At 56.0% G+C, this 25,287-nt stretch overlaps 2 protein-coding genes across 3 annotated transcripts; both read left to right on the top strand.

Annotated features, from left to right (window-relative positions):
• The first annotated feature begins 9,551 nt into the window (after positions 1-9,551).
• Positions 9,552-19,215, top strand: ERLIN2 (ER lipid raft associated 2). Its single transcript, XM_027908698.1, has 11 exons — positions 9,552-9,678; positions 9,793-9,874; positions 10,130-10,176; positions 10,526-10,587; positions 11,013-11,138; positions 12,896-12,969; positions 13,291-13,349; positions 14,267-14,358; positions 14,654-14,743; positions 15,886-15,965; positions 16,926-19,215. Exons 1-11 carry the CDS (start codon positions 9,572-9,574, stop codon positions 17,133-17,135), a joined length of 1,029 nt encoding a protein of 342 aa, XP_027764499.1. The 5' UTR covers positions 9,552-9,571; the 3' UTR covers positions 17,136-19,215.
• A 1,217-nt stretch (positions 19,216-20,432) lies between these two features.
• PLPBP (pyridoxal phosphate binding protein) lies at positions 20,433-24,535 on the top strand. 2 transcript variants are annotated; one of them, XM_027908700.1, is made up of 8 exons: positions 20,433-20,533; positions 20,936-21,043; positions 21,298-21,333; positions 21,879-21,954; positions 22,094-22,228; positions 22,352-22,494; positions 22,688-22,786; positions 22,967-24,535. In XM_027908700.1, exons 1-8 carry the CDS (start codon positions 20,438-20,440, stop codon positions 23,102-23,104), a joined length of 831 nt encoding a protein of 276 aa, XP_027764501.1. In that variant the 5' UTR covers positions 20,433-20,437; the 3' UTR covers positions 23,105-24,535. The 2 variants fall into 2 exon arrangements, with proteins under 2 accessions (XP_027764501.1, XP_027764500.1); XM_027908699.1 differs by having other exon boundaries at positions 22,688-22,790; positions 22,971-24,535.
• Positions 24,536-25,287: the final 752 nt, after the last annotated feature.

Below are 25,287 nucleotides of genomic sequence, written 5' to 3'. Positions count from 1 at the left end.
TGCCGCTCGGCGTCGGCCTCGCTCGGGCACCGCCCGTCCCCGGCATAAATCACAGCTCCTTGTCTGCAGCTCCGAAATGCCGGGCCTGTCGCAGGTTCCTGCACTGGCAATTTACCCCGCGGTGCCTCCCTCGTGCCGCGGGGCCGGAGGGCGATGCCGCAGTGCCGGGACGTGCTGGAGGCGCGATGGCCCCAAACCAGCACGCCCAGCACGGCGGCTCCGGGTCTCCGGGCTGCTGGGGCCGTGCCACGTGCCAGCCATGGAGCAGCCTGGGCAGGGGGCGAGGGGCTGCACAGCCCCTGTCCTGCCAGAGCCCCCTCTCCCAGAGCTGCCGGGTGCATCCCTCCCCTTATGGCAAAGCCCCATCTCCCCCAAACCCTCCTTGCTCCGGGATGCTCCCTGCTCCAAAACCGAGCCCTTTGCGCCTTCCCTCCGCCCACGGTGGGGCTGGGTGCTGCTCCAGTGCATGCTGCTGTGCAGAAGGTTCCCCGAGGAAGCTTTTTCCCCTCCCTAGAGACTGCAGACCGTGTAAACAGGGCGAGTATCATCTGATAGCGGTGGCACTTGGGCTGGGGCTGCTGGGGAGCGGTTGCGTTGCCAATATATTAAATAACTCCCCGTGTAATGTATGCCCAGGTTATTGCGGAATTCATTTTATAATAAGAGCACTGGGATGCACTTTATTAATCATTCTGTCTAACAACCTGCACTCCACAGTTTCGGTTTGATTTGATTCAATCCTTGTCTTTCTGCAAAATATATGGCTGAGTGGGTCGGATAATGTATGGCTTAATTTAGAGTTGTATGGGTTTGAATTACCATTTTCATAATGTGCTGTGCATTAATGTGTTGCATCATTTATACAGAAAAATGTGAAAGGTTTCAAACCTCTCCAGGAGGCAAAAGTCACCTAAAGGGAACGCAGAGTGACAGAGAAAAAAGGCCTTTTCAAACCCAGCTGGGGCCGGGAGGACACCGGTAGGTGTTGGGCACGGGGACAGCGGGGTTGGGGCCGTGCTGGTGGCTCCTTCCCCCGTGGCACAGCAGCACCTTCTCCAGCTCACCCCGAGCTGCCGGGGACCTCCAGCACTTGACTCGCCGGTGACCCCGGTGCCGGCGCTCGCCGCAGTCGCGCCCGCCGTCACTCACCCCGCGCCGCGAGGAAAAAGCTCTGATTATCCAAATACAGTCATTAAAGGGGAAATGTGTTTTTAGGACTGTCAGGGTGATTAATGAGGGTTAGCAATCCTTGCAAATGCACTTGTTTAGTCTAACTGGCAGCCTCTCCTTTCCTATTGATTTATCGTGGCAGTTGCCGGGGCCGCGGCGTGTGTGGAAGGAGCGGGGCTGTGCCGGAGCGGGGAGCACGGCGAGGGGCCCGGCCGAGCGGCACAGCACGGCACGGCACGGCACGGCACGGCACGCTCCGCTGTGCCGGGGGCAGCCGAACAAAGGCAACATTATACCTTGTGCCGGGAAGGAATGAGCTGGACGCGCACGCCGAGCCGCTCCGCGGGCCTTATAAATATCCCCGTCTGTAAAGCCCGAAGCCCAGCTGACCACAGCCCGCCCAATAAATAACGGGAATGAAAGAGCCAGGCCCTATTTTTGCTTGCTGCTTTCCTTCCTCTCCTGCACACAAACCCCCGGTGTCTTCTAGGTGATGCAGAGGTGGCTGCCCACAGACGTACAAGGCGTTTCAGAGTCCGGAGTGTCCTCGAGGGCCAGAGCAGTGCCCGCCAAGGGGTCAGGTCGGGATGCAGAGGCCCAGGCCGGAGCAGAGCCGTGGTGGGTGGATGAGAAGTTTCTTGGGCTGCATAAAGCAGCTTTTCTTTCCACGTGAGCGCTGGTGGAAGCCCCGGAGAATATGGGCTCTGTGTTCGTCCTCGCAGCCAGAGTGGTCTGGTTGTCTCCTGTCCCCCTGCCAGTGTCCCTGCACCCAGCCCAGGATCAGGGGTTTGCTTTGGGAGACACTTTGTGCTGTGTGAGCTGAGAGCGGACCCCGAGGGACAGCCCCGTGCTCGGAGATGGCAGCGGAATTCCAGCACTGGAGCTTCGTGCTGGAGCCCTACAGGAAGGGAGCAGCTGGAGCGGTGGCACAGAATGAATGGGGCAGCACCAGCATGCAGAGCTGCCCCCTGGGTCGGCACCATGAGCTCAGCACCACCCTGGGCTGTGGTTTGCCAGCCAGTCCGAGCAGTGGGGCAGCACAAGTGACAAGAGGCCTTGGAGGAGGCGAGTGGAGAGGAGCAAAACCTTGAGGTGCTCAGGGAACCCCCCAAGCCAGAAGAGCGTGGGCACTGCGGTGGCCAGGAATGCCATGGCTGGGAGTGGACTTTGGCTCTGGATAACGGCTGAAGAGCTGCTGCTGCCACTGCCCTGGCTGTGAATCAGCACGTGGAGCAAATCCTCCAGTGGCACCGGCACCAGCTTCCAGCAGGAATACACCAACATCTTCACCAGGGACCCTGTGGGAAGTGCACAGGGGGACCCATGGCCATGGCTCCCCTCTCCTGCAGTGTCTGAGCAGTGTGACAATCCAACAGGGGCACGGGGCTGCTGGCAGGCGACAAACACCCCAGTCCAGAGGCTGAGCCCAGTCCTGTGTGGGGCACAGACCCCCCTGCACCGAGTGACACCAGTGTGTGTGAGTGATCCTGCTCATTCCTGCAGTTCCTGGTTAATAGTTATCCCTCTGTTTATTATCCTGGTGAATAACTGGAGAGTGGTAATTCCATGCACACAAACATTTCGACTGAATCTCACCGGAGAGCGCTGGGGGAGGTGCTCAGCTGACAGCTCGGTGCACAGAGAGTGTTCCTGTAGCCCGAGTCACAATAACAAACAGATTTACACAGACTGTGGTGCTTTATAAAGGTGTTTATGGAAACCTCATGGAGTGGCTTTGCCGTGGCTTCATCCCACCTTCCAGCAGGAGGCAGGACACGGTCCCAAACTCCACGGGTGACCCCTCCCAGCCTGGCAAAACCCAGAAGCACACAAAGGACATGCAGCACCCCCAACATCTGGTGGCTTTGGGGGCTTTATAGACCCCTCCTGCAGTGGAGTAGGGGACCAAAATGGCCTTTTTTTTGTCCCTCACATCTGCAGAGGGCGGCTCCCCGGTGACATGTGGGGCTGTGCCGGCGTCCACCACAACAGCTCCTGGATCTCCATGAGAGAGGGAGATGCTTCTGCCCAAAGAAGAAGGACTGCTAGGAGCCTGGGGTCCCAGTGCCACCCCTCCATGAGCAGCTCCTGCAGCAGGAGTGGCTGGGAGGCTCCAAGAGTGAAGGACAGCAGAGAGATCGGGACTGAGTGTTAAAGATGTTCTGGATCTTTCTTGCTGAACCCTCACAGTCATCTCTGCGCTCCTGCCCTGCTGGGGAGGGAGGAGATGGAGAGCAAAGCACCCAAAAGATTTGCTGTGTGTTTCTCTCCTGGATGAGAAGGATGGGGCTACTCATCACCCCCACCGGCAGCCCCGGTCCCCTGGGCAGAGCTCCCTTAAAAGTGACTCCTTGTTTCTGCTGGAGCAGGGGTTTTGTTCCTGTTCCCTTCACAGACCTGGTAACAACTGGTAGGCTGGAATGGGATGGTGGCCAGGCCCTCCTCCGAGGTGGGAAGAGCTGTGTTCTGTGGAAAATGGAAAAGGAGTCGAAAGCCCTTCGTTCCCTTTGGGGTTCCTGCAGTCTCTTGGGCTCTGGTTGAGTTTTGCCCTGGGAAAACAGCTGGGACGGGGCTGGTTGGCTGCAGAGATGTGCTCTGTCCCCGCTGGTGCCTCGATAATTCCCAAACTTATCCGAATCGTCTGCTCCAGGACAGGAGTCCTGTGGCACTGGTGTTGCCCGGCGCCCATGGGCTGGCTCTGGACCACTGCTGGCCGAGGAAGCGGGGTCAAAAAGCCAGGAGGAGCCCCTGGGGCAGGCACGGGGGGCTCCTCCCCAGGGAGCACCCCGAGGGAGCGCCAGGCTCTGGGCTGTTGGGGAGCAGGGGGGGGTGTTTTCTCCACGGGGCGAGCAGGGTGCCAGGGGTGCCGCTGAGCATCCCGGGGTGCCCCCGCTCGCCCCCTCTGCCCGTGCCCTCCTCCCGCCGCCGGGAGCGGCCCTTTCATCTCGCGGGTGGGTACAAATGGAGCTGTCAGCTGCGATCAGCCCCGCGATATGACAGGTTGCGGGGCCGGGGCCCCTCGAACAGAGCAGCCTTGTCTGTCAGAGCCGCCTGACACTCCCCATAATGGCCAGATGGATGAGACTCTGAAAGTAGGGCCCCGGCGCGTTTTCAACTCTATTTTGGGTGAAAACACTTCTTGAAAGATCTTGAAAGGAGCTGGCAGTTTAGTAGTTCAAATGATTAATGAGCACTGGCTCTGCCGGGTGGATTTCTCGCGCCGTGCCAGCAGCTGGGCTGCTCCAGCGGGCCAAGACACGCCGCGCTCCCCCCGCGCCCCCCCGCCCCCCCCCCCCCGAGCCCCCCTGGTTTTCCCGGAAATGACACCAACGCGACAGGCCCTGCATATGGAAAAAGTTAAATATAAATTACTGCTGAAAGAGGCCTCGCCGAGCGGAGTTAGTTAAAGATGTTTATGGATTCAGAAACACGGGCCTGCATATGTATTTAGGGATGACAAATGTGATTCAATAAGTCAGGAATTTCTCCGTGGGCTGAGGCGGGACCCGCGCGGCGCGGGCGCTGCTCTGGGCTCTGCGGCTCAGCGCCATAAATCCTGCAGACAGGCTCCTTGTTCCTTCCCGGGCAGCTTGGGATGGATTTTCTTTTTTTTTTTTTTTTTTTCCCCCTGGATCGGACCGAGTCGCTGCATCTCCTGCACTCGGGACATGACAGCTTTTGGGAAAACTCACTGGATGCTCTGTGTGGGGACTGTGTCATCTGTGCCACCAGCAGTGCCAGGCACAATCCTGTCCCCGAGCTCTCCCGTCCCCCCGCAGAGCCACAGACCCTTCAGGACTGTCAGTGGATGATTAATGACCAACAACTCCAGCAATGCCCCGGTTGCTAATTTGGGTGTTTGACCCAGTGTTTAGTGAGTTCAGCCCTAATTCTGCAGCCCCTTCCCATGGGCACTGGGGGGGGGGGATCTCATGGAGCCTGGGGGGCACCCACATGTCCCCACCCGAACTGCCCCGTGTTCCTGCTGCTCTTTGGTGCCTCGCTTGGGGTGCAAAACATCGGGGACCACAACAAACCGAAGCAAGAAACCCCCAAACTAAACTCCAGCTGCCCTAGTGGGGGCCAGGCAGGGATGCCAAGCCCACGGCAGCGATGCTGGAGCCACGGCGGTGATTCCAGGCCCAGGGATGCCGGGTCACAGCAGGGACACTGGATTTGGTGTGACCAGCAAACCTGCAGTGGTGGGCAGTGCAGGAGCCATCCCCCCATCCCACACCTCCTGGCAGGGAAGGGCCTTTCGGGGGGTCAGCGCCCGGCCAGGCCTTGGACCCGCAGCCACATTCCTTTGTCCTGATTTTATTCGTTAGCAGCGTTTGGCCCGGACACGGAGACAGCTAATGAGGGACGGAGTTTATTGCAGTTTGATTTTTCTGTTAAAACAATACAATAAAATAAATGCACTTGGAAATCTGGTCTGTGTTTGTACATAGGAGATTTATGGCTCTGGAGGCTTCCAGAGAGGCGCAGCCTTTCATTCCCTTCCTTATTGGAACAGATCATGTTGCAGAGTTTAAAGGGCTCTGGAGCTGTGATTTATTTGAAGGGAGAAATGAGGGAAATCCAACTATCTGTTCCCTGGCTCAGATCATCCAGTAACTCCCGGCCAAGGGGACGGATCTGCACCTCCTCCGTGGATTCTTTTTATTTTTTTCCCTCCTGTCGCTTACATTATCCCACTCTAAATATATCACCGAGCCAGGGCTGAGTCCTGACCAGGGCTTCAGCACCTCGCTGAGGCTTCCCCAGCCCTTCCCGGAATCCCACAAATAAATCTCCCTCCTGGAGCCCTGTCCGAGCTCCTCTGCTGACAGGACAGGACCTGTGTGGGGCCGGCCCTGCCCCGATCCAGAGCAGAGACCAAGGCAGGGATCTGGGGTTTATCTCTGGGATCAGGGGATAACTCTGTCACCGGTCCCTGCTTCCTCCCGAGGGAGCCCTTTCCCCTCCCTCGCCGCTCTCCTGGGCAGAGGAGGGCATGGCAGCTTGGATAGCTTGGATCCAGGTGAGGATTTGTGCCTGGAAGCCTTTTCCATGAATTCCCTAACCCGTCAGCCCCTGCCTTGTTCCTCTGACTCAGCAGGATGATGCTGCAGTTCCCACACCCGAGTGGGACCAGGGGCTGCTGCAGCCACTTCCCTCCCATTCTTGCAGAGGAAAAGGGTGGTTTTCCCTTCTCTGAGGTCTCCTGCTCCCCAGGGATGAAACACGTGGGTGGCTGTTGTGGGGACAACCAGAGCATCACTGTGATGGCCCCCTGCTGCCCTGGTGCACCCCAGCCCAGCCCAGTCATCCCAGTGGTTGCCGCCAGCAGGAACAAGGTGAGATCTTTCCCTGAGCCCAAACCAGCCTTTTTTTGAAGCATTTGGCGTTTGCAGGCCGGAGCTCCCTGTGTTCTGGTGCAACTCCTGCTTCTCCCCGGTGCCAGGGACCTCTAGGACACTTGGAAATGACCAGTTTGGATCCCACCATCACTGTCCATCCCTTGCTGTGCTGTGCTGGGACGCCCATGGGAGGAGAATTCCCTTCTGTGTCGTGACCATCTCACGGTGGAACAGGGAAGGAAGGAGCGACTGAGATTTCCAGCCCGGGGAGGGACCTAATTCTGATGGCTGCTCTCCTCCTCCTGTCCCAGCATCATCCCAGCTCCATCCCAGCTCCTCCAGCCCGTGTTTTTGGCAGGGTATTCTCCCCCCCCCTGCACACAGACAGTCTCTGTTTGCCATTAGCCTCCCCCCCCTCTGCCCTAGGAGCTGATCCCAGCGCTAATTCTCACGCATGTTTCGGGTAAATCTACTTTCTTTCCCGGGATGAATTGTGGTTTCCAAGGGCCATTAATCATTTCCCTTTAGAAAACAGCGTCGGGGGGCTGGAAACACATTGCTCCTTTATTTGCTGGGGGATGACCTGGCAGGCTGGCACAGGGCCACGGGGCCGGCGCCTGCGGGACGACGTGGGGTGTGGAGTGAAGCCTCGGGGTGAGCTCCCCTCTGCCGTGCCGGGACTTGGCTCCCACCATGACCACCTCCCCTGAGGACAAACCCCCCGGCCCTGAGGCTGGGGGTGAGCAGGAGCCAGTGGAGCAAGAGAGGATGGTGATGGAGACGAAAACCTGGCAAAATGCCACAGTTTTAACTCGTTCCCGAGAGCCTCTTCCTGGAGGGGTCATTCCCTTGGAGCTTGGTTGCCCCATGGTCGAGGGCAGGAAGGTCTCCCTGCTCTCTGCCTGCCCCACACGCCCCTTGTGATGCCTGGGATGTGGAATCAGGACCCTCAGCTCATCGCCTGTGGAGGGTTCAGGTGGGTCCTGAGGCAGCAGAGCCCCCTCCTGCCCCGCTGGTGGTGGGGAAGGGGCACGGCGAGCACATGTGAGCTGTTCCCTCCTCGCCAGGTCCAGACTGTCAGGGAATGATTAATGGCCAGCGCCACAGAACTCCCTGGATTGCCAAGTGCTGTATTGTTAGTGCTGACACGGAACGAGCCCGGACAGACTCGAACACAATCCTGCCCTGCGATCAGCAAACGATGGTGGATGGACGGAATTTGTGGAGTGACTCCCCCACAGCCCCTCTCCCACCCCCTCCCTTCCAGAGCTGGGGCAGAGTGGGAAGGGGCCTGGCCGAGCGCTCTGCACCCTCCAGCTCCAGCTCCTTCCAGGGATTTCCCTTCCTGGGCTCCACTGCTCCTTTGGGTTTCAGCGAGGGAGGAGAAGCCGGGATGGGGATGGAGGTGGTTTGGGATGGGAGAGGGAAGGGTCTGGGGATGGGAAAGGAGATGGAGACAGGAGTGGTGATGGAGGTGGGACAGGGATAGGGATGGGGATGGAATGGAATCTCGAAGCCAGGAGTGGGGCTGAGGATGGGAAGGAAATGGAGATGGAGCAGGAGTGGGGATGGGGCAGCACTGGTGAGGCAGAGCCTTCCACCCCACAGCTCCGTCTGCGCACGGGGGTAACCTTAAACACCAAACAGGAATGGCAGGGACAGAGTTTTTCCAGCCCTATTCCCAGCTGTCAGGCCATGATTAATGGCCAACAGCCTCGGAATTGCCTTTATTGCCAGCCCGGCATTGTTACTTGTGACAGCTAATGAGGGCAGACAGACTTTACACAGCGCTCTGCGCTGGCCCCACGGGGTCCGGGGCCACGGGCAGGGGGACCCTCCCCAGGCTTTGGGACTGTGGGCACCCAGAGACCCTCAAACTGTCCCAACTAACTCTGCAGAATCCCCCCCCAGGATATTTTTATGGGGACGGGGCAGGGATGAAGAAGTTTTCAAGTACCGGAGAGAAAGGGGTGCAATAAACCACTTATTCCTACAAAAAAAAAATCCCCAGGCCCTGAGGCACAGACACAACTGAATGTTCCTGGCCCTGAGTCCAGCAGTAATGATTTTTTTTGGCCTTTATTTTTTTTCTTTTTTTTTTTTTTTAAGGATTATTACAAATAATATTTACCTTTGTGCTGGTTCACATCTTGATGCTGTTAAACACATGGCCGCAGCTGGTTTCCCGTTCAGGGGAGTGATATAGCTCTGGTGTTATGAAGCAAAACCTCTCCTGCGAGCCAGAACACCCCACATTTAAAAATCTATTACTTTTCAATATTCCATGGATGTATTTTGCTCCAGCTCACAGCAATTTCCTAGTTTACCCTTATTAAACCGAGAGGGGCTGAGTGGAGGCTCGTGATTTATGAAACACATACTAGATTCATTAAAACCTTTAAAGTTTTAATACATTTTATCAAGGCCTTAAATCTGGGCAAACACCTTTAAAAACACACCGGCTATGGGGTGTTTTTCATCCCCAGCGCCCCTTTAGAGCTTATTTAAGAGCCTTAAAATTCAGATTGACAAATACCGCTGGTATTCCATCCCTTATCCCTGAGCAGGCGCTGAACCCTCCGCTGCATAACCCCGGAGATGCACCAAGTGCTGAGATCAAATTATTCCTCCTTTACTGATGTTTTTTACACTTGTTTTTTTATTATTATTATTGGAGAACAACCAGAACGATTTATTTTTTTTTTTTAAATGTATTTATTTTTTGAACAACTACACGTTCTGAATTTGAACAATTGGGGGGGGGGGAATTTAGTTTGAACAGCAGTTACTTCTTTGCTCTCCGTCGGGGGGTGCTCACCCCGGGGGTGCGGGGGGGGGGGGGGGTGGGGGGGGGGGGGGGTGGGGGGGGGGGGGGGGGGGGGGGTGTTGGGGAGCGCGGAATTTTGGAGGGGCGAGGGGCGGGTCTCGAACCCGCGGCCTCCGGCTCTCGCTCCGCCGCTCCTCCATCGCCCCCCGGCGGCGGCGGCGGGACCGGCGGCGGCCCCCGGCGGTCGCGCGGTGATGACGTCACAGGCGCGCCGCCGGTGCCGGTGCCGGGCATGGCCCAGCTCGGCGCCATCGCCGCGCTCGCCCTCGGGGTCGCGGCCGCCGCGCTGCTCTCGGCCGTGCACAAGATCGACGAGGGGCACATCGGCGTCTACTACCGGTGAGGCGGCTGCCCCATTTTTCCCCCCCCCGGTCCGCCCCGCGCCGCTCCGGGAGAACCGGGCAGCTCACGCTTCTCTCCCTCTCTCCCTCTCTCTGTCTCGTCCTCCCGCAGCGGCGGCGCGTTGCTGACCTCCACCAGCGGGCCCGGCTTCCACCTGATGCTGCCCTTCATCACGTCCTACAAGTCAGTGCAGGTGCTGCTGGGCCCGGGGGAGCCCCGGGGGGCGGGCGGGGTCCGGTACCGGGAGGGAGGCGGCTCTGGGGGCCCGGTCCCGGGAGGGAGGCGGCTCTTGGGGCGGCCCCGCTGAGCCCCGAGCGAGGGGCCGAGCTCTGCGGGTCCGGTTCTGTCTTGGGAGGCTCCCCCGGGGGAGCCCCGCGGGCAGCGGGATTTGCGCCGGGAAAATCCCTCCCTTTAAGCCTCTTTTCCTTCAATCCCCCCCTCCCTCCAGACCACGCTGCAGACGGACGAGGTGAAAAATGTCCCGTGTGGCACCAGGTGAGATGTTCGGCTCTTCCGCCACCCTGGCTGGAAACTCTGGGTCCCTCCCCGTGCCCACACTGGTTACTCCAGGGCTCCAAGGGAATGGATTTCTCCCCACCACCACCACCAGCCACCAAACTGGGAGCACTGGGAGGCTCTGTAAGGTGGATGAGCCCACCCAGGACCATCCCTGGGGGCTGGGGGATTTGGGGGTGCTGCTTGGGGGGTGTGGGGTGGGTTCTGGGGGTGTTGGGGTGCTGAGCAGGGCTGGGGTGTGTCCCACACTCACCCCCTTGGGGGGGATCTCTCCTCCCTCTCTGAGCCCCCCCAGTAAGTGTCCTCCCTCCTTTCTCTCCCTTGGCAGCGGGGGAGTGATGATTTATTTCGACAGGATCGAGGTGGTGAATTTCCTCATCCAGAGCGCGGGTGAGTGCTGAGTTCTGCGCCCCCTGACACGTCCTGGGGGGGTTGTGCTGCACTGAGAGGGGGTCTGGAGGTGGTGGCTGGGTTTGGGTTGGCCTTTTTCCCAAATCCTTTGGTTTTTTACATGCTGGGGGTGTGCTGGAAGTGCCATGGCATGTGCTGGACACTGTTCCCTGTGTGCAGGGGTCACACAGGGGGGCTTCGCAGCCATACAGGGAGGGCTGGGGGTGGTTCAGACCCTTCTGTTCACAAGAGCAGTGGGTGGATACTGGTGAAGGTGTCCCAAAATGCCAGCAGTAACCCTGCCCTGAGCAGAGGGGGGGTGTGGGAGGGTGTCCCTTGTTCCACACCCGCTCTGGGACCCTCAGGGTCTCCCCTGAGGGTGCTCAGCCTCCCTCCCCTCCTTCCCCCCCCTCCTCCTCTCCCAGTGTACGACATTGTCAAGAACTACACGGCCGACTACGACAAGGCTCTCATCTTCAACAAGATCCACCACGAGCTGAACCAGTTCTGCAGTGTCCACACGCTGCAGGAGGTGTACATCGAGCTGTTTGGTGAGCTGCCCTTTCCCAGTGGGAATTGCTGGTTCCGAGGGCTCTTCCAGGGGCTGTTGGTGCAGAACCCCCAAGTGCTGGGCTTTCATCCCTTAAGCCCCTGTGTGTTCTCTCTGTGGAACCAGGGTTGTTGAGCAGCTGCCATCGTCCATCCCTGTTATCTTTGGGAGCTGAGCGCTTCAGTGTGTTGTGGCAATGAACTCCAGCCCCAGCCCTGCCAGCAGCACAGGGCTTCAGGGAAGGGAGTGGGAATTCTGTGGCGTTCTCTGGGTGTGCAGCAGCTGTGATGGGCTGAATCAGTCACAGGATTTGCTAATCCGGATGGAAAAGCCAGTCTGTGGCTCTCTGCTGTTACAGAAAGTCTGAGCAAGCACTCCCTGGCCCGAGGGTTTGATGAGCTCTGGGTCATGCCCGTGGCTGCAATGCCCATAAACCAGGAGTGTTGGCAGGGGCCTGCTGACCTTCCCAGCGGGAAATCAGGAGACACATGGCAGGAGAGGCTGAGGAAAAGCTGTGGTTTCTCGCTAGAACGAGTCCAGTGGCTGCCAGTGCTGAGTGTTTTGTTTCTGGCTCTGGACTGACAGGAAATCCTCCCAGCCTTTCAGCACTGGCAGTGCTGCCTGCGGGCACTGAGCTGCTGGGAACGCTTTGGGAGCCCAAGGGAACGGGATCTGTGCCTGAGAGAGCACGGGGTGTTTGCAGGGCTGGGCTTTCCAAGGAGTCTGGCTTCCCACTTCCTGCACGAGCTGCAGACCTGGGGCTGGGATCCCCCCAGTTCCTGCTGGGCGGGTTCCTGGCCCGTGGAGGCTCCAGATGTCGGCAGCTGCTGACGACAACTGCCTGAAATGGGCTGAAAGCACCCGGTCTGCACAGGAGGAACTTGTACAAACTCCCCTTTAGCTCTTGGGCTGGGCTGGCTGGGTCTGGCTCGGGGCTCTGCACTGGGGCACAGCCCCCCTCGGGCGGCCTCTCGTCATCCTCTGCCCCCACAGCTGCCAGCAGGTGCAGGGAACCGATAACAGCTGCTTCCAAAACTCCTGGCTGGACTTCATTAGGAGCCTGAGCTCCAGATAGGAAACTGGGACCAAAGCAAACAATCCAGGAGTGTGATGTGATCCCTTCTCAAGGCTGTTACAGACTTCTTCCCTTTGCACTTCCCAGCAGGCCCCAACTGGAAGCTCTGCCCTCCTCGGAGCTTTCATCAGAGCAGGGTTTTGGGTTGTGTTTCCTTTTGAAATCCTCAGCTCTGCTGGAGTTCTGGGGCTCCTTGAGCCAAAGAGACATTAGTGATGATTTTTGCAGCCTGTTAAAGTAACTGATGCAGCCACTTCCCTCTCCTGCCTTTCCATTTGCCTTGTTGTGTCATGCTGGCACAGGTGCAGGCTGGAATCAGTCAGGATTTAGCTGGACCACGTTACTCCAGGATCCAGTGTGGAAGATCAGTGGGGGAAGGGGTTAGAGCACAGATTCTTTATCGCAAAGATGCCACTTCTGGCTCAGGGAGACTGCAGGTTATGGGAACTGGAGAGTTTCCTCTCGTGCCTGCCATGTTCCTGTGGTCTGTCCCAAGTGCTGGTGCTGATTGAGGCTGCTGGAGAACCTGCCTCAGGCTCAGCCCAGCACTTCTACATCCAACTTACATTTGTAGTTTCCAGGAATAAGGAACGTGAGCCATCCCAGCTCACTCTGGGTGCTGACAGCAAACTGCCTTGGGGGTGTTTCATTAGCTTTTTTTTTTTTTTTTTCCCCTCCATCAGATCAGATTGATGAAAACCTAAAACTGGCCTTGCAGCAAGACCTAACCACGATGGCCCCTGGATTAATTATACAGGTAATCAGGATTTGACTGGGTTATCGAGGGTGCAGCTCCTGAGGAGGGATAAGGGCTAAAAGGAAACAGGAAACTGAAACTTTTTTTTTAAAAAGTGCTTTACAACACAGATCTGGTTGGCCCGGGTTTTACCACCCCCTGTCACGTCAGGAGATCCTCCAGTCCTGTTTCTGTGTGGGTTTTGGGCCTGGTGACGCTTTGTGCAGCTCTGTGTGGCAGAGCACGCCCGCAGTGTCCCCCCCCGTCCCCCAGAGCCCCGGGGGCTGCTCAGCTTTGGGTTGCTGGCTGCTTGCCCGAGTGTTCCTCGGTCTCTCTCCGCAGGCAGTTCGAGTTACAAAGCCAAACATCCCTGAAACGATCCGGAGGAATTACGAGCTCATGTAAGTGCCTCGGACCCTGCACCTTTGTGTTCCCCAGGGAGGCCAGTCGGGCACATTAACGCTGCCCTCAGCCTTTGTCACCCTCGGGAAGGGGCTGCAGAGGTGCAGCACTGAGCACTGCAGGGGCTGGCAGGTCCCTGCTGGGGCAGGAGGGGTTTCTCCAGTTGGAACCCTTGAGCACAGGAATGATTTTCCCCTAGGGCTCCTTCCCCGCTGGCGCTGGCACTGGCCCCGTGTGGTGGGTGAGGGGCAGGTGGATGGATTTCACCACTAATCCTCTTGTTTGACTGGGATGGAGAAACTGTTGATTCAACAGGCTAAAGATTTGCAAAGCTTTGAAATAACTTTCTTTAATAGCACTTGACGTGCTGATCCCTTTTCAATGCCCTGAGCCAGCTGCCTCCTCCTGCCCTGGGTCATTCAGGCATGCCTGTGTTCCCTCAGCACGCTGCCAACAGCCTGTGTAGGCCATGATAAGACCCCCTCTCGTCCATTCTGCTTCCCTAGCATTTCTTGTGACCTTTTGGGATTGTGGTGAGCCCTGTGTGGTATGGCCACGGTAGGAGAGTCCTGAATCAGCCTGTGTTCTGCTGCCATAAATACAGCAGGACGTGTTGAGAGGCTTGTTCTCAATTCCAGGGTCTGTTCCCTGACTGTGAGCAGGAGCAGGGCGCTTTATTTATGATCACACTTTTCAAGCTCAATAATGTGAGTAAACCCAGTAAGATAGAGAAGGATTTAGCCTGGAAAATGCACCCCTGGAAGGGCTCAAAACACGTGTGGGTGCAGCACTTGGGGACGTGGTTTAGTGGTGGACATGAAAACATGCTGGAAGGAGGGGGGAGCCAGCTGGGGCTGTGGGGGGAATCCCCACACCAGTGAACTCATGTTTTTAACTGGTTTCTCCTGCTCACCAGGGAGAGCGAGAAGACAAAGCTGCTGATCGCGGCGCAGAAGCAGAAGGTGGTGGAGAAGGAGGCAGAGACAGAGAGGAAGAAAGCCCTAATCGGTCTGTGTTGCTGGACAGGGTGGTGGGTGTGGGGGCAGGCAGCAAAGAGACCCCAGACTCCAGGGAGGAATTCACCTGGCTCAGTTTGGGGTCATCTCTGACCCGAAACTCTCCCAGAGAAACTCAGGGCTTCGCACGTGGGTTCCAGCCTTGGCTTCTGAGGGCTGGAAATTCTTCCCAGCGTTTATTTTCACCTGAAGTTGGTGATGAGTGAGGACTTTCCCGGGTGAGGCTGCTTCTGACATTAGGAAGAGGGTGTGCTGACAGCATGGGTGTGTCCCCGTTTTCATTTCAGAGGCAGAAAAGATTGCACAAGTTGCTGAAATAACTTACGGACAGAAAGTGATGGAAAAGGAAACGGAGAAGCGAATTTCGGAGATTGAAGGTGAGTGGGGGGGGGTGAGCTTTCCAGGAAGTAAATCCTGAAGCAGTTTACCAAGGAGTTCTTGAAGTCTGTATTGACTCTGTTCTTCAGTCCAGGCTGACATTCACAGGGGTGGAGTTTCTGAGCAGGTGTCAGCCCCTCAGTTCAGGGCTGTGCTGGCAGAGGATTCCTGCCTCCCTCATTCTTCCTGGTGTCTCTGACTGGGACAGACGACTCCTTTTGGCCAAAAGGGAGGAAGTTGTGAGCCAAACCATCCCAGCTGTTTACATGATTTTTTAAGTGGAGCAGCTCTCCCTACTAGGGGAGGTTAAAAAAATGGTTTATCCAGCTGTGCAGCTCCCAGATCCAGACTGGCCTGTTGCAATCGTGTGGCTCCATGTCCTAGGAGGGATGTCAAGAGATGAGCAGGATTACACTAACCTTAGACTGGATGTGGTGGCCTGGTCATCATTATCATGGGTAGGTGTGAAGTCAGAAGGGAAAAAGGAGTGCAGCACAGAAAGGGGAAGTGTTCCTTTCCTTAAATGCCTCTGCTAGGAGTCAGGAATTTCAGTATCCCACAGGATCAGAGCCTTTGAGCAGCTGTTGATACAGCAGAGGAAAGCTCTGCAGCAATCTGTCTGAGGGGCAGAGCCTGTAAAGGTTAAAATCCCCTGCTCTGCGTGCCAGAACCTTCATCTCCGCATCCCAGACCAAATCCCATCTGGGAATTGCATCCACAGGCACAGACCTCATCTGCAGAGAGTCTGCTGGGCTGTTCCAGGCTGTTCCTGGAGTCCTGGGCGAGGGCTGTGGGTAAATCCCACGTCTGCAGGGGAACAGTTGCTGCATTTCAGCACGAGAGTCAGTCCTGGCTCGAGAAGAAAGAGCGAGCTCGGCCCACGTGATGGGGATAATCAAAGCCTGCTGTCTGTGAAATGCTTTGAGCTCTGCAGTTGAGATGCAATTTACTCACTTCATGCTCTCGTCCTGCAGCCATTTAGCTGGGAGCTGAGCTCCCATTTTGTTTGCCTCTTCCCCTTGTATCCCCTGCAGTTTAAATGTGGCACTGGCCACTTTGTCTCAAAGGTTTCCAGCTGCAAACGGCGCTAACGTGGCTGGAAATAAAAAAAATCTGACTCAGAGCCTGTGTTTGCTTCCAGATGCTGCCTTTCTTGCCCGGGAGAAGGCGAGGGCTGACGCTGAGTGCTACACCGCTATGAAAGTGGCCGAGGCCAACAAGGTAGGTTGGTGTGGTTTCCTCCCTGGTGCCTTGGAGCAGTCACTGAGCATTGTCCAAGTCAAAAAACAAAGCCATCTCCTCTCAGCGAAGTTTCCCTCTGACTGAAGCATTTTAGGTCCTTACTTGCAAGTTCATTTTCTTCTCTGGACAGATGAATATGTCAGGATGTGTGAAATCTGTGCTCTGCCAGATGCTGAGGGGGCCTGGCTCTCTCTGTAGATGGAATATCAGTTTCAGTTGTGATGAGAAATGTGGATTATTCCAGTCTCAAGCTGGCAGGCAGTTGGAGCAGGGAGAGCTCCGGGGTTACAGGCAGGGGTAGAGTAAATCACAGTTCAGGGAAAGAACAAATGGAGCTGATCTCAGACACCCTGGCAGAGCTACTGCAAAAGAAAGAGAAAAACAAAACAAAAAACCCAACCTGGAAACAGAAAAATTACATGGATGCAACTGCCAGGTGTGTTCCTGCCTACAGCAAGTTCCCAGGATGTGCCAGCAGGAAGCATTTCTGCTCTGTGAGGGTCAGCAAGGAGGACAGAGGGCTGGGGTGTCTGTGCACAAGTTTTGCCCCAGTTGCTCCATCCTCTGTGTTATAATGTCATTATCCTGAAAAAAAAGAGCTCTGCTCACCCAAACACAGTCCCTGGAAAACAGCCAGGGGTATTTCCCTTCCCAGCAGCTCACATTGCAGGGGCTGCAGTGAGGGATGAGCTCTCGGGCATCTCCATCCCATCCGGATTGAACATCTCCCCAGCTGCTCCCATCACTTCACTTCTCCATTTGCCATTCAGTCCCTGGGATTTGGAGCTGACAGAGAGCCTTCCCAGGGCGCTCTGTGTTCCCTGTGGAGGGGCTGGGCACTCCTGCCAGGGCTGTGTAAAGGAGGTGCCTCGTGTGCTCCTGGCAGGAGTTTGCTTTTGCCCGAATCCGGGCTGTTGTGACCCGTTTTCTCTCGTGCAGCTCAAGTTGACTCCCGAGTACTTGCAGCTGATGAAGTACAAGGCGATCGCAGCCAACAGCAAGATCTATTTTGGCAAAGATATCCCCAATATGTTCATGGACTCTGCAGGGAGCCAGACCAAATCTGCAGAGGGACTGGCAGAAGGAATCCAAGAGGAGGATGGGGCAGGAACCAGCGAGGACACAAAACTGCTTCATGGTGTCAACTGAGAAGAAAGATTTCTATCCGTTTTATATCAAAAAAAAAAAACCATGAACTGGGAAGCTCCTTTTTGTTTTGCCCCTTTCCCGTGCTGAAAGAGATGAATCAGACTTAATCCTTTCAATCTTTTGTATGACAATTAGACACAAGGACTTTGGTAATTATGGGGTGGGTTTTTTGGTAACTTCTAAGCAGCCAGCTCCAGGTGTGTCCTGTAGCTGCACCTCCCCTGCTCTTTGTCCCACACAGACCCAAGAGTCTGGAGAGGCTGCCTGGGCAGTCAGCTGGATGGGAACTTAATTTGAAGTGGTTCGTAGCAGTGGGAGGTAAAGAAATGCTGAGGGTTTGGAGGGAGGGGAATCGCTGCTACAGCTTGTTTTGTTTTGTTTTGTTTTTTTTCTCATTGGAAATTCCAAGTACTCTGTTTCAACCCCCTTTCCCAACAAGGTGCTAGATTCTGTACACTACACGTGGCTGCTCGAGGCCTGGGCAGTGGCAGGTTCTGCTGAGCCCACATGCACCATGAGGGACACGAGCTCAGCTGGAATCCTGCAGGTTTTTAAGAGGGGGGATCGAAGCCTTAGATGAGATGTCACGCAGGCAGTGACCCCAAGTCCTCGTTTTCTGCATCCCAACACTGCTTTGTTTTCCATTTGTCTTGGTTTTTTTGTAGCAGTTGGGCTGCTGGGTGAGGGTGTGGGCACAAGGGCAACGTCCTGGAGGGGAGAGGGGAGAGCTCGACGTGCTTTTCAGTGAAACCAGGCTGCAGGCCTGGAAATTGTCGCAGTCATAGCCAGAAAAACTAGGGAGGAAGGAATCTTTGTCTCAGGGACCCTGACTTTGCAAAAAGCCTTGCTGGGGAGGAGCTGCTGGAGTGACCAGAGGGTCATTAACAGCTCATTATCTGCTCTGCAAGAGCGACTGGATCTCTGTGTTTATGGAGTCTGACTGGAACAAGGGCATTCAGGCGAGCTGAGATGAGCAGAACTGAGCTCCTGTGGGTCGGAATAGACCTTGTGGAAGGAAGATTTCATAGTAGCTGAGGGCACAAACCATCATCCTGAAAGGTCCCAGGGCAGAGAGAAGCAGCTCTTGTCTGAAGTGCCCAAAGTCGAATTCCCCCCTTTCTGTCAGAACAGTGCTAGAATGCACCTTCCACGTCAGAGAGCTGAGGAATTCCTCACGTCCCACATGCGAGGAGGGAACAGGGTTTTGTTTTCCACGTGCAAAATCTGAAGTTCAGGCCTAGAGAGAACATTTTCTCTTCTCTCCCTAATCCATCTGCACTTGGCAGCACAGCCTGGTGGTTAATTGCTGGTATGATTTGAGGCCAAATATCCTCATCTGGGATGATGCCAGTGCTCGTCAGGGACCAGCCTGTCGCGTTCTCAGGCTCGGGCCCCAAATTCCTGCTCCCCACGACCCCTGGGCTCACCCCTCAGTGTATGAACCTGCAGCAGCCTTGAGGATATTTGTTTGGGATTGTTCTATGTTCATGCTTGAGGTTTCCATGAGCAGCTAAGACCTCCTTCTACACAAGTATTTTTCACTAATGAAAGGACCCAGCTAAGCCAAAGTGGTATTATAAAGTCATTTTTTAATGTATGACTTCACAGCAAGACAATAGTTTGGGATAAAGAGCTCTTAATGATTTTTTTTTTTAATTAAAACCATGACTGCTAAAGTATTAATGTAATTTAGTTAAATTGTACTAAGAGTAAAAAATCAAAAGCAAAGTTGAGTGTATCAGTCTGGACAAGCCACAATCTGTTGTTGCATCTTCATTCAGGTTTCTTCACTCTGTAAAATGTCCTGAATTTTCCAGAGTGGATCTGTCTGTCCATGTAAGCCTTGATTCCCTCTGTCTCTTTAAAGGGGCATTTTGCCCTGTTTCCCTGATCTTGAGGCGAAGATCTGAATTTTAAACCCACTCTCTAACAAAGGAAACAGAGGTTCGTGACACTGCTGCTACCTGGGAATGGCTACGGGGAGCATGGGAATGCTCTTTGATCTTCTTATGTACTGAACTCAAAGCCTTTTTATTTTGGTATTTGCTATGACAATAAAATGGCCTTCGATTTTAATATCTTCAGTTTTCACATCAGGGTTGGTGGAGGAACTTCAGCACGATGTGTAGGTGCATTTGCAGGGGGGAGATTTTCCAGAGGGAATGTCGAGGAGGAGTGGAGAGCAGGGGGATGCTGGGGGTCTGTGCTTGTTCTCCCCCTCCAGGGAGCAGGAGGAGGAAAATGGAAGAAGAGTCAGAGATGCCTGTGTCCAAGGAATCCCACAAGTGTCTGTCAGCCCCTGCTCTGCTAACGGAACAAGGCTGGAGCAGCAGACGCCTCAGACTCGGTAAAGTTCGCAGAAAATCCCTGTCATGTTTTACCGGACAAAGGGCAGGAACCTTCTGGGTGTTTTTGCCCAGCTGTGTAAACAGCGAAGCTGCGGAGGGACAGTGGAGTTCTGCACATTAAGACAAATATTTGAGTTAATGTGTTCCAGCTGGCAGGCTCCCATTCTTTCCCTGGGAGCTGCTGCGGGTAAAGCCAGGCATTGTCCCGGCTGCTCTGGGGCTCTGGCCGTGCTCCAAGTGCTCCCCAACGCAACCCACCCTAAACCAGGCCTGCAGGATGGGCCCTGTCGCCTGCACTTGTTTGGGGGGCTTTTTAACACCCACCTCCCCGAAATAATTGAAATCCCTCCCCCAGGGGTGTCAGCTCTTCGTGCAGGGGGAAGAACCCAATTTTTTGGGGTGGACGCAGAGGGTGGTTGGGCACTGGAACCCAGGGAGTGGTCACGGCCCCAAGGCTGCCTGAGCTTGGAGTATTTGGACAAGGCTCTCAGGGACAGGGTGGGATTGCTGGGTGTCTGTGCAGAGCCAGGACGTGGATCCACGATCCTTGGGGTGTCTGTGCAGGGCCAGGAGTTGGATCCACGATCCTTGAGGTGTCTGTGCAGGGCCAGGAGTTGGATCCATGATCCTTGGGGTGTCTGTGCAGGGCCAGGACTTGGATCCACGATCCTTGGGGTGTCTGTGCAGAGCCAGGAGTTGGATCCATGATCCTTGAGATGGCTGTGCAGGGCCAGGAGTGGAAAGTGGGGCGAGGGGAGCCCCGACCGCCCCGTGCCCGGGGGGCGCCATGGCGATCGCGACCTTCCCAACATGGCGCCAAGGGGCGCTCCCATTGGCCGGCCTTGCGCGGTGGGGCGCTCCCATTGGTCGGAGTTACCCGATAAGGTGCTCCCATTGGTCGAGGCGCGGGGGCGGGGCGGAGGTGTGGCGGAAGTGGGCGCGGGGCGGGCGGGGATGTGGAGAGCGGGCATGGCCGCCGGGGACGGGCTGGGCCCGGCGCTCCGCGCCGTCACCGAGCAGCTGCAGCAGGCGGCGGCGCGGCGGCCGCAGGTGAGGGGACACCGGGGACACGGGGGGAACCGCGGGACACGGCGGGGGGCCGCTGCCGCGGCGGCACGGCCTCCGTCACCGTAGGGACGGGCCCGCGCCGTGGGGACAGGTCACGGGTCGTCGCCATGGGGACGGAGCCGGACCGCCACCGGGAGGGGTCCCGGTGTGCCGACAGGGCCTGTGTCACCGCGGGGACATTCCCCAGGGCCACTGGGACAGGTCCCACCACGGAGAGGGGCACCTGAGCCCCCCTGCAAAGAAGACAGCACCCCACTATCACGACAGGCCTCCCTCCTGCTTGATCCACCCCCCACAGACATAAGGACAAACCCCCCCCTCCCCACTCCCCAACCCCTCCTAGGGCTGGGGGATGCCCCCCGCTGATCCCCGGTGGTCCCGCAGGGGCTCCCGGCCGTGCAGCCGCGGCTCGTGGCCGTCAGCAAAACGAAGCCGGCGGAGATGGTGATGGAGGCGTACGGGCACGGGCAGCGCAGCTTCGGCGAGAACTACGTGAGTCTGGGGGGCACCACGGGGCTGGGAGAGGGCACAGAATCCCAGAATCCCAAGTGTTAACAGCCCTTTCCATGAATGTCTCAGGGCAGCCCAGTCTGGGTGGCTCTGCGGGTGGGGGGCCAGGCCTGGTGACAGCATCACCCCCTGGCCTCGTGTTTTTGGGGCTCCTGTTGGTCCCAGGCACACACCCCCCACAGACGCTGATCTTACATGTGCTGTGGGTTTAACGGGATTCTCCTGCATTCTCCCAGGTTCAGGAGCTGCTGGAAAAGGCATCAGACTCCAGAGTAAGTACTCAGTGCCCTTCATATTTTCTTCCTTGTATAGCTGTGTCCTGAGAGCTGTTCAGGCTAAAGTTCTGGTTTTTGTGAGGAATTTGATCCTTGCCTTTGCAGATAAATGGTGGGTTATTCTTATCTCTCTGCCCTGTTCCTCCTCCTGCCTTGCTGGCTCCAGAGGAGTCTGGGAATACGTGTGCCTTAGTCATGATTTGTCTGAGCAGTGCTGTGCCTTTTGTGCTTTCTGTAGGAGAGGCACAGTCCTTGTTTAAAAAGGATGTTAGCACTCTGTTTGGGGAAAATATAATTTTATGACTGTTGCAAAAGAGCTTTGCAGAAGAGCTTTGCCTTCCTTATTCCCATGGACAGCATTCTCTGCAGCCACAGCCCCTTCCCTCTCCAGACTGTGCAGTAACCTCAGCACAACCACAAGTTGAGTCAACAAATGAAGAAATTGGGTGTCTGGGGTTTGTCTGTGGGCAAACTAAGCCCAAAGTGCTGCGTGGGGGAAGAGGGAATTGTCGTTCCAACCTCACTGTTCTCTCTACTTTCAGATCCTGGCGTCTTGTCCAGACATCAAGTGGCATTTTATTGGCCACCTGCAGAAAAACAATGTCAACAAGCTGATTGGTAAATCCTGATTGATTCTGTGTGGGCAACAGTCTCCCAGTGTTCAGATGTGTCAGGGGAGGTTTAGGCTGGATATTGGGAAAAGTTTCTCCCCCGTCTCGTGCCAGCAGAATTCCCTCAGCCTGTGTTTTCTCCCCAGCTGTCCCAAACCTGTTCATGTTGGAAACAGTGGATTCTGTGAAACTGGCAGACAAAGTCAACAGCTCGTGGCAGAAAAAAGGGACATCCCAGAAGCTGAAGGTCATGGTGCAAGTTAACACGAGTGGGGAGGACAGTAAGTGGCCCTTTCTGACGATGTGCAGCTCCTGTTCAGCTCCTCTGAACAGGATGGGCTGGTCCGTGCTCTCAGAGCGTTTCCCTGGCAGAGCTGGGCACAGATCTCCCTGTTTTTTCCCAGGTAAGCACGGCCTTCCCCCTGCAGACACCACGGCTGCCGTGGAGCACGTGATCAACAAGTGCCCCAGCCTGGAATTTGTGGGGCTGATGACGATCGGCAGCATCGGGCACGACCTCAGCAAGGGCCCAAATCCTGACTTCCAGGTAAGGTTTTCTAGGAGAAAACGTCACTATGGGCTGGTCTCCCGTTCCAGTTTGTCTGTCCCAGTGAAACCAGTAGGAGTCAGGCTGTAAGACTGTGGAAACACCCCGCTCAGAGCAGTGCAGAGCCCTCAGCAGCAGCGTCAGTGCAGGTGTGAGGCTCCTTTCTGCAGAGCATTTCTCCCCCTCGCTCCAGATGCTGCTGTCCCTGCGGCAGGAGGTGTGTGAGAAGCTGAATCTCCCCGTGGAGAAGGTGGAGCTGAGCATGGGCATGTCCACGGACTTCCAGCATGCAGTGAGTGTGTTCCTCCTGCCGCCCTTCCCGAGGGGAGCAGGCAGACCTGCACCCCAAATTCCACCCAAACCGGCCTCTTGCACGGAGATCCCGACAGTGCTGGTCCGTGAAAAACAGCCCTGCTGGTCACAGGGGTGGTGGCACCCCTGCCCTGACCTCCTCCTCTCTTGTCTCTTCCAGATAGAGGTTGGATCCACAAACGTCAGGATTGGGAGCACCATCTTTGGAGAGCGGGATTATTCCAACAAAGCCGCCGGGGGCAAGGCCCCCGCTGGAAGCAAAGGCCAGACGGAGGCTGTGACAGTGCAGGGGCAGTAGGTGGAAAACAAAACCCCTCCAGAGGAGAGACCTCGCTGCTGGGAGACCTCACTATGCATTTTACCTCCCTCCATGTCGGCACCTGATCCTGGTGGTGAGGGGGAATTCCTCGGAGCAGAGGCCAGAAATGCCTCATAACCATCGTGATTGTAGAGTACCCCTAGAAACTGGAAATCTTTGTAACCAACAAGTGATAAGGAAATCGGTGGCTGCAAGTGGCTGTGGTGTCCTGGCTCCTCAGGGTCATCCAGGACAGAGACTTTGGGGTAACTGGGTTGGACAAACAAGCGTTTGTCAGGCTGGAGTTGCTGCTGAGCGAGGTGGGTGTGACCTGCAGCAGTGCCGGTGATTGTTTTCATTGAGGACTAAATTCTTTCATTAAACAGGTTGTGATCTTGCCAGAAACCCATAAGTGTTTCCCCAGCTACGAGTTTTGCAGGTGGGATGGTTATGGGGGCGCTGGGAAAGGGCCATGCTGTGACACTGGAGAGACCATGGCTGTGGAAACAGGGGAGTGGCAGGCACAGGGGGCTGTGAGGAGCTCAGCTGCCACCGTGAGTTCGTGGTGTGATGTTTTGGCTGCACGTCATGAGTGTGGGAGTGTCTTTTGGGCTCAATTCTGTCATTTTCAGGCTGACACTCACTTTTTTCATGGCTCCACGTCTGCCCAGATCTGGAATGCTTTTCCCCCTTCCCTTCCTTTCCCCTCCTCTGTTGCTGGGAATTATTTTCATCCTGCCTAGTAGTTTTGATGCTATTTTTTTGGTCAGAAAGGGACTTCTGCCATGTCCCTGCTCTGCCACCAGCTTGCTGTTGCTTTCCAGGGTGAGTCCCACCCCTCCACACCTGTGAGAGGATAACATGCTTGGCTCAGGGCAGGAGGGAGGCTCTCTTGGGAGAAGTACTTCAGAAAGGGCAGTGTTATTGTCCCACTGCATTCTGGGTTCCTGAAAAAAAATTCTTTGGCCACTGAGAGAGCCGTGTCTTAACATCCTAAGTGCTGGTCCAGCCTTCCCTGCTCCTGGAAGAGGGAAATGGGACTGTCACTGCAGTGACTTCCCTTCAGGTGTGAGCAGAAGCTCCCGTTGCCCTGTGCTGTTTGGCCAGTCTCACAACCCGTTTTTCAGCTAATTTTTGGGCTTTTGTGGCTGCTAAGAGGAGGAGGCCTCGGCTGCCAGCAGAAACATCCTCCCCAGGCTTTGCTCTGTGTGCGTGTGGTTCAATCTCGCTGTTGGTTTCACTCTATAAACGCTGAATGTAAATGAAGAGTCACCTCCAACACCAACCTGTTGTAGCTCTGTGGTTTAGAAGCAGCGTGGGGTCTCCCTGCGCTGCACCGTGTGTGGTTTCATAGTCTAGTAATAAAAAGTGATGAGTTTTAATACCATCTGTGCCAACTCCAGAGCTATTAAAGATGTTATTTTTATGTTCCAGCGTGGTGAATAAATGGCCTGAGCCGGTCTTGGAGCTGCTTCCCCAGCCTGGAGCTGCTGTTGGAGCTGGGAGGAGGGTGGTTGAAAGGCAGCTGAGACAGAGCTGGCAAAGAAAGCAAAGTGATTTTTGATCTGAAGGGTCAAACCCGAGCCGGGCGATGTCGCGAGCTTCCTCGGAGCAGCCTCTGGGTGGCGGTGCTGTCACGGGGCCGGGACAGGTCAACAGCGAGTCCCAAAACCACCTTGTTCCCACCTGATGGCCGGAGCGAGGCCCTTCCTCTTCCTCCTCCTCTCTCCTCCCGGAATTTCAGCACCGCGCCCTCACCGGGACCCTCGTGTTGGCAAATTTCTGCACAGCAGAAGCCTCTGGGGCTGCACAGCCACCGTTTATTTGGGCACGGGGCAGGGGTGGCTTACACTGGGAATTCTCTTCTGTTGTGGCTTACCTCCCCTCTGGCTTTTCCTCTCCCAAGCATTTTGTGTATCTCATTTCCCGAGCTGGGACTGGGCTTTAGCCAAGCTTAAAGAAGCGGTGAATGGTTTAAACTGGGAGGTGAGAGCACTAGGGTGGCTGTGGGGCACAACAAGCCTTGTCCTGATGTCCTTGCTGTGGAACTCTGGCTCATCACTGTGGTATTTTAGGAGCAGACTGGCTCAGGAAACTGTGTGGTCTTCTGGGTTGCTGCTCAACCTGCTCATTGCCTGCTGAAACGTTCAGCTCTGCTGGTGGCCTCCTGATGAGGCTGTGGC

This window comes from Empidonax traillii, unplaced genomic scaffold, assembly GCF_003031625.1.
Source record: "Empidonax traillii isolate 1590-97213 ecotype Southwest subspecies unplaced genomic scaffold, ASM303162v1 scaffold1800:size59985, whole genome shotgun sequence".
NCBI lineage: Eukaryota > Metazoa > Chordata > Aves > Passeriformes > Tyrannidae > Empidonax > Empidonax traillii.
The sequence above is the reverse complement of the archived record's forward strand: the minus strand, read 5'-3'. Positions and strand labels throughout refer to the sequence as shown.